The sequence below is a fragment of the Leptopilina boulardi genome, unplaced genomic scaffold (genome assembly GCF_019393585.1).
Source record: "Leptopilina boulardi isolate dan_hultmark-lab unplaced genomic scaffold, ZJU_Lbou_2.1 LbouV2_352, whole genome shotgun sequence".
NCBI lineage: Eukaryota > Metazoa > Arthropoda > Insecta > Hymenoptera > Figitidae > Leptopilina > Leptopilina boulardi.
Window position 1 is genome coordinate 598,411 of NW_026137921.1, and position 8,217 is coordinate 606,627.

The 8,217-nt window shown below is 28.1% G+C and overlaps 1 protein-coding gene across 1 annotated transcript; it reads left to right on the top strand.

Moving 5' to 3' along the window:
* The first annotated feature begins 3,003 nt into the window (after nucleotides 1–3,003).
* LOC127286332 (protein roadkill-like) lies at nucleotides 3,004–7,768 on the top strand. The gene is made up of 3 exons (XM_051312726.1): nucleotides 3,004–4,126; nucleotides 5,369–5,628; nucleotides 7,605–7,768. Exons 2-3 carry the CDS (start codon nucleotides 5,416–5,418, stop codon nucleotides 7,725–7,727), a joined length of 336 nt encoding a protein of 111 aa, XP_051168683.1. The 5' UTR covers nucleotides 3,004–4,126; nucleotides 5,369–5,415; the 3' UTR covers nucleotides 7,728–7,768.
* The last annotated feature ends 449 nt before the right edge of the window (nucleotides 7,769–8,217 follow it).

Below are 8,217 nucleotides of genomic sequence, written 5' to 3' on the forward strand. Positions count from 1 at the left end.
TTTCACTTGTTTTTTATTTAAAAATGAAAACATAAAAATTTTATAGAGAAAATATTTTTATTGTTTCAAGATAAAATTAAATATTCTTAAAATTATTTTGAAATTTTTTAAACTTTTTTATAATAACTTGTAGAATAAATATATTTGTCAAATATTTGATAAAATATTTCATTTACTAGATTTACAGTAAAAAAAAATTCTAGTTCTATAAGTGTATAAATTTATTAAGAATTCTCTAAAAATACGTAGAGATAAACACCAAAATAATGAAAAAAAATTTTGAATTAACTTTCTGTCATAATATTGAGAAAAATTTTATCATGAATTTCATTTTGAAAAATGTCAAACTTTAAAATTTTTAATTTTTTAAAATACTGCTTCATTTAAAATCTAAATTATTTGTTTATATTTGAAATTGTTTTTCTAGAACAAAATATTATGTATCTGTTATTATTGTAATCTTTGTGTTTGAAATCATGGTTGAAAAATAAAATTTTTTTATCAGCTTTATGTTTTTATTGAAAAAAATATAAATATAAAAAATTTATGACGAAATATTTCTTTGAATTGCAATCATTTCTGTTTTTAAGATAAAATATTTTTAAAAAATTAATTTTTATTATATTTTTAAATGTTTAATACATAAAAGTAAAAAATACATAAAAAAATACATAAAAGTACGTAGTATAAAAAAAACAAAAATATTTTTAACAAATTTAAAAATTAAAAAATTTTTTAAAATTCCGAAAATATTGAAAAAATTGTTTGCCTACGATCGGACAAGGCTTAAAATTTTCATAAAATAAGGAAGTAGTTTTTTTTGAAAAAAATTGATCAGTACGTCAATTGAGAAAAATGACTTTTTATCTTTAAAACTTAAAAATTTGAAAAAAAATTCGATTTTTTTTAAATACATTTAAAAATACACATTTTGAAAAAAAAAAATTTTTAAATTGATGCATTTTGAAGGAAGTTATGAGCATTCAAAAATTAAAAGTCATTAAAATTCTGAAATTTTGAAAAATTCATATCTCGAAAACGGCTTGCTAAAAAAAATTTGAAAAAAATTATGAAAGCTATGTCTCAATTAGTACTAAAAGAAAAGAGAGTTTAAAAAAAATCGGAGATGCAATTGCAGATGGACTTCGAATTTGAGTATTAATAAATAAAAAACATCACTTCGAATAAAAAAAAAATCGCAAGGAGTAGGGGAGGTAAAATAAGGGGAGGTAAGAAGGTGTAAAGAAGTAAAGTAAGATGGTGCAGGTGTTTACAACTACAAATTTCATAATCATGAATTTATTTACAGTTATTGCAATCGATTTCGTAGTCCAATCAATTCAAAGAGGGTTAAATTATATCTACAAAAAAAATAAACATACTAATTTTTTAATAAAAAAAATAGAATAATATTTCTTTCATAAACAAAATAACCAGGGTTTTGAACATTACCTAAAATATATAGAAAACAATTTGTTATTATACTCAATAACACAGCCAAACAAAAAAAAAGTGCCCGGGTTGGGACATCAAAGTATCCCCCCCAAGTATCAAATATCCCCTTATCCCCATGTATTTTAGGCCGCTGAACACGAATCTGAAGTCCGTTTTGCTCCTGCGCATATGTACGTTTCTTCCTAACCTCAAAAAAGCATTTCACATTTTTGGTGGGATACGATTTTTTTTTAAATTGATGGATTTATATGAAATTGAGTATTTAGGGGTATTTGAGGTCGCTGATTACGAATCTGATGTCAGATTTTAAAAATTCAAAATGGCGGATCCAATATGGCGAAAAAATTGTTGTATTTTTATAGAATTTGTTACTTGGAGGTTTTAGGGGCCGCTCATTACGAATCTGAAGTTATCTTTTCAACATTCAAAATGGTGGATCCAATATGTCGGACGAAAAAATAAAAATCATTCGGATCGGCTTGAAAATTGTCAATCGGGGGTTTTTTGGGGTCACTGATTAAAAATCTGAAGTAAGTTTTTCAAAATTCAAAATGGCTGATCCAATTAAATATGGAGGACGAATTTTTTAAAAAAATGTTGAATTTTTATGAAACTTGAAATAAACTCAACCTGGACCGTCGGCATTAGCATTACCCGATGAGGTTGAGTTTATTTCAAGTTTTATAAAAATCCAACAATTTTTTAAAAATTCGTCCTTCATATTGGATCCGCCATTTTGAATTTTGAAAAACTGACTTCAGATTCTTAATTAGCGACCCTAAAAACCCCCGAGTAACGATTTTCAAGCCGATCCGAATGATTTTTATTTTTTCGTCCGACATATTGGATCCACCATTTTGAATGTTGAAAAGATAACTTCAGATTCGTAATGAGCGGCCCCTAAAACCTCCAAGTAACAAATTCTATAAAAATCTAAGAATTAAAAAAAAAAAATTTCTAAAAAAAATCATTTTTTTCAAAAATTTGTCCGACATATGGATCCGCCATTTTGAATTTTTTAAATCTGACTACAGATTCGTAATCAGCGACCTCAAATACCCCTAAATACTCAGTTGCATATAAATCCATCAATTTAAAAAAAAATCGTATACCATCAAAAATGTGAAATATTTTTTGAGGTTAGGAAGAAACGTACACGTGCAGGAGAAAAACGGACTTCAGATTCGTGTTCAGCGGCCCAAAATACATGGGGATAGGGTACTTTGACCTCCTAACTCGGGCACTTTTTTTTGTGTGGCTGTGTAATCTTTACGAATTAATTAATTATTAGGAATAAAATATTTTTCATTAATATAATGATAATTATTATGTATGATGTTTATAAAATTGTCAAAAAAAATTTCCCTATTCTATTAATTTTGTTGTTTTTAGAATTTTTGGAACACTAGCGCCCTTGTGAGAAGTGGAAGAAATCGGAAATACGTTGTTTGTATTACTTTTTTTCCGATCGCTATCAGCTCTCATATATGCGATGGCCGATTGTAGAATCAGCGTTTTCTTTAAGAAGTGTGTCATTGGCATAAATGACACAACCTCTTCTCTAAACATCAGTAGGCCCACGCCCCTCTTATTCATCATTGTCACATCATTGTTAACCATTCAGTCTAAAGTTGCTGTCACGTGGGGACGGAGGGAATTGACTTTGTTCTACCTTTGATTTGTTCAAACTTTAGTTCATTTTTAGCCAAGTTCTGTGTTGTGAATTCATATGATCTGTTCTGATTTTGAAAGCAACTTCTTAACCTTTTTTTTAAACCGTTTGTTCTACCACGTGCTCTCCGAAGTGTTCTTCGAAGTTTGTTCTAATCCTGATTTTTTCTGAGTTTTGTCCTATAAGCAAGTGTGACTTCTACCCTCGCTCATCGTAACCTTTTTGTGAAATATCCAAATTTTTTGTATCGCCCTGAGGACCCATTTTATTCTGTTCCGTGTGACTTTTCATGAATTTTACTGGTTTTATCTGATTGTGAGTTCGAAGTGACTCACTCTTATCGTGCTGTGATCTCTGCTGTTTATAATGCTTTGTGGAACTATGTAAACATCTTTTGTATATCTGCGGTGTCACCTTGCAGTGTTATGGTCTTCGACAGTTTAATATCTTAACTGTATACCACTTGTTCAAGGATTAAGTATATTTAAGGTGTTTGAAACCCGGTGCTGACATTTTCCCGCCTTACAAGTACAATTGATATTTCTCACTCAATCTGAGTTTGTTTCTCATTGTTTTACCCAGAGGGAGCTTGACTTCAGTAGTCTTACTTTAACCTTTCATTGTTATATTTTTCTGATTGAAAGTTAGAAATTGTTATTAGGATCAATTAAGGATCACTGGATTCCGTTAAGCTCATATTCACACTCTCTGCTTACGGCTGGTTTCCAAGTTGGGCTACAGTACTCTTCGGATTATAATTATGATCAGCTGTCGACGAGTTCTATTTTCTTCTTTCAATTGGTTGTTCTGACTCATTGTATTATCAAGAAGTCATATAAGAAAGAAGAAGAAGAAGATTGTTAACCATTGTTAACTGATAAAAATTATGAAAACGATCGACAAACGTAATTAAATTGTTGATAGAATAATATAGTACATTTATTTTTCAAAATTAATTTATTATATATTGTACTAACACAATATCGACGCATTCAAAAAGTAAGTTTTTAATTTTACGACTTTTCTGAAATTTGACATAAGCTGATTTTTCTAGGTTAGGAATATTAATTTGAAATGTTCAGGAAAGTTTATGTATGCATAATTTTTGCACATCCACGAATTTTTACATGTAAATAATCTTCGTGAGCGAAAATTTTGTGGAGAACACAAAAATAGTATAAGAGTTAGATGTGACTGAACACGAATTCAATGTCAGATTTTCAAAATTCAAAATGGCGTATCCAATATATTTGCACAGAAAATTAAAAGGCATTAAAATAAGCTGCAACGCTTATTATTTTAATCCAATTTTGCTTATTTTAATCCATTTTGGTATTAAAATAAGCAAAATTTGATTAAAATAATAAGCGTTGCAGCTTATTTTAATGCCTTTTAATTTTCTGTGTGACGATTTTTTTAAAAATTGATTGTATTTGCTTGTAATTTGTTACTTGAGGGTTTTTGGGGTCGCTGAACACGAATTCGATGACAGATTTTTAAAATTCATAATAGATTCAATATGGCGGACGATTTTATTAAATATCGAAGAATTTATTGCCATTTTAAATTTTCAAAATGGGTTTTAAAGGGGAGGAATAGCACTTTCAGATACAATATTGACCTTTTGGAAAAAAATTATCTCTTGATGTTTGCATGTCCTCAAATGTCGTTAAAAAACGGGTTTTCTGCACTTTAAGGTTAGAATAACTCGAAAACCTGACGTGCATTGTCAATTTTGAGTCCGAATTCGGATTCAACACGTCTAAAACCTTCGGGAAAGTGTTGTCTGATTCTTGGAAAGTAAATTGAATCCAATTTTGTTGGACTGTGTAATTTGTCAAAAAATTGCATGTTTCTGGTTATGATTGAAATCGTATTCTCGTTTTATTAAATTTTTTTCAAATATTTAATTTTTTAAAATTATATTTTTTATTATTTTTTTTATAGAATATTAATACTCTGTCACATAACAGCGATTCTTTATACTATTTTTGAGTTCTCTACAAAATTTTAGCTTAATTTATAAAATATTTTGCGAAAAATTTACAAAGAATATTAACATATAAAATCACAAAAAAAAATGGTAAAAGTATCCGTGCTGTGTAGGAATCGTGACATACACACACACACACTATATTTGAACACTTATTTCTTTTATATCGAAATAAATAAATTATATAGTTAAAAAATTATTCTAATTTTTATTTTCAATTAATTAAATTCTTTGTTTATATTTTTAAGGTTTTACAAGATTGAAAATTTAGAAGTAAAAATATACAATCGGAAAAATGGAATCTATCTCATCTGAATATTTCTCAACCAATGCAGATCTATTTGAGAATGATGAACTTTGCGATTTTACATTCATTGTAGGCAATGAAAAATTTATGGTTCACACACAAATTCTAGCTTCAAAATCGTCAGTATTTCTTGCTATGTTTACAATTGATATGAAAGAAGCTCAAACACGTGAAACTACTATTACTGATATTGATTCCAAGGTATTTAAAGAATTTTTAAGGTATATTTACACAAACTCAGTAGAGAAACTGCAAGATTATCATTATGAACTGTACATAGTTGCTGATAAGTACAACATACCAAAATTAAAATATTTATGTTCTAATTCAATAAAAAACAGTGTAGATGTTGCAAACGTCACAAAAATACTTTCATTAGCTGATCAGTACCAAGACGTTTCTTTAATGCTACGTATGACTTCCTTTATTCCATTCAATATTAAAGAAATTATAAACTCTAAAGAATACAAAAATTGGTACCCAAATGCATCACCTAAATTATTACATTTCATCTTGGAACAATGTACATACCACATTTCAAATAAATTTTAATTTATTCTTAATTATTTGCATATTTTTAAATGATATCCTTTTTGAAATTTTTTTATTTATTTTATACATATTCTGTATTTATGAAAAAAAAAACCTTAATAAGGAAGTGTTCGAAGCTGATAGACGAGAAAATAAATATTATTACTAACCAAAATAACAGTACAAAGCCTTTTCATTAAAAAATTAATTTACAAGTTAGTATTGCAAAAAAAGAAAATATCTCCATCAAAATTATTATTAATACAAAAACTCACAAGAGGATTTTTCAAAATATTTAAATTGCTATCGGCACAATGTCTAAGGGAATATACAAGTGGGAATAAAAATTGCAAATCGAACACAAAATGTCATGCGTGTATATCGACATTTGAGAATATTTTGACGAAAGAAACTTTGACACATTAGTCGTGCGGTTTCTGCGTATCCTTTTGATTTCCTGTCAGGAATATTGATGTTATATTGAATTCGTATACATATATATATACATATAAAGGTTCAGTAGTGAAAGTGATTTAATAGCAAAAAGGAAGCAGAATATGAAGATCACAAATTCGAGGGGTAAAAAGTCTTCCGTTATAGAAGTATGATAAGGAAATCTTGTCATAAATTCTTCCAATCATCGACAAATGTTTCCAATTTCAAGACGAACTATATGAAATCAACATCGGCTCTCTTACATCCGGATTTTTAATAAGACACTGAATGTGGAAAAAATATAAAGACTATTACATTTTCTCGCTTCGATTCATTATTATTTTATATTATGAAAAATTCCTCTCACAAACACGACGAAGAATCTTGAATTTCCTTTTCATTTCACAAGTTTAATTTCATTTCTCAATTTTAAATTCCTTGAATTTATATACGTAATGAATGATTGTATAAATCACTCTCTTGTTGAAAAAAAAAAATTATAAAAAATCTTTTACATATCTATTACACTTAAAATAAAGAATTTTAATTTAAATAAAAGTCTATAGTGCGTCGTTCCACGGTGAAAGGGACCTTAGCTGCAAAAAAATTAATTTTGAGTTATTTATATCATACTATCCTATTTGAGTTGCTCTTTCACATTTAAAAATAAAAAATAATTTTTACTTATAGATTTTTTTGTTATCATTGTTCAAACATGAGCTTGTTGATAGTTAATACGTTATTATTCAGAAAAGCAGCCCCACCACTTTCCACTACTACTACACTGGCAACGTAAGTACAATTCGTGTGCTTCGTGTAAAACGGACAAATTTCAATGTGTGGGGCTGAATTAAGGCACTCTCACAGCTTTTTGGTTGCCTGCCTGCCTGCAGGTTACCATGGCAACGTACGAGTGTGAGTGAGACAGAAAATTTGAATATTCAAATTTTTAAATTTTCTGTCGCACTCACTCTCATGCGTTGCCATGGTAACCTGCAGGCAGCCAAAAAGGTATGAGAGTGCCTTTTCAGTGGAGCGTCTCCACCAATTCGAGTGACTCTACTTCAAATGCTTTTCCTGTAAAATTCGTCTACTGCAGCTAAGGTCCCTTTCACCGTGGAACGACACATATATAAAACTTCCGAATACAAATAAATTAATTAATTAAAATCTTATTTTAAAAAATCTTGTACACTGTTTAAATTATGCAGGTAAATACCCTATATTGCAATAGTAAACCAAACGAATACGATGGAACACGAGCACATTGCTGGGTTAGTGGAAAAAAAGGACACGTCGGATTTTCGTTGAAAAAGAGGACACGTCGCGTTTGAGTTAAAGAAAAGGACACGTCGAATTTTATATTTTTTTAAGAAAATTTAAGTTGGTAACACTTTTTTTGAGGTTGACATTTAAATATTTATTTATTTATCACTTAACTGAAATAAATTATATTGGTTAGAATGGTTAAAAATTAAATTATAATATTGAACATTTAACCTTGTAATTCTAACTTAATTAATATTTTTGTTTATAATACAATTTTCAGTTTTCGCTAAGTTACAAAAATTAAAATTATAATTCTCCTTATTAAAAGATGAAAGATGTATATGCAGCAAAAAATTTATAACTTCAAAAATTTTTCGGGTCGTTTATGTGTAAATTGATAAAAAAATATTTTGATTGTAGGAAATAAAACTTCAATATAAAAGACAAATAATTACATCATAAAATTATTTCATTTTATGATGTAATTATTTGTCTTTTATATTATTATTAAATAATAATAAAAATTGTTATTTCATTTTATGATGTAATTATTTG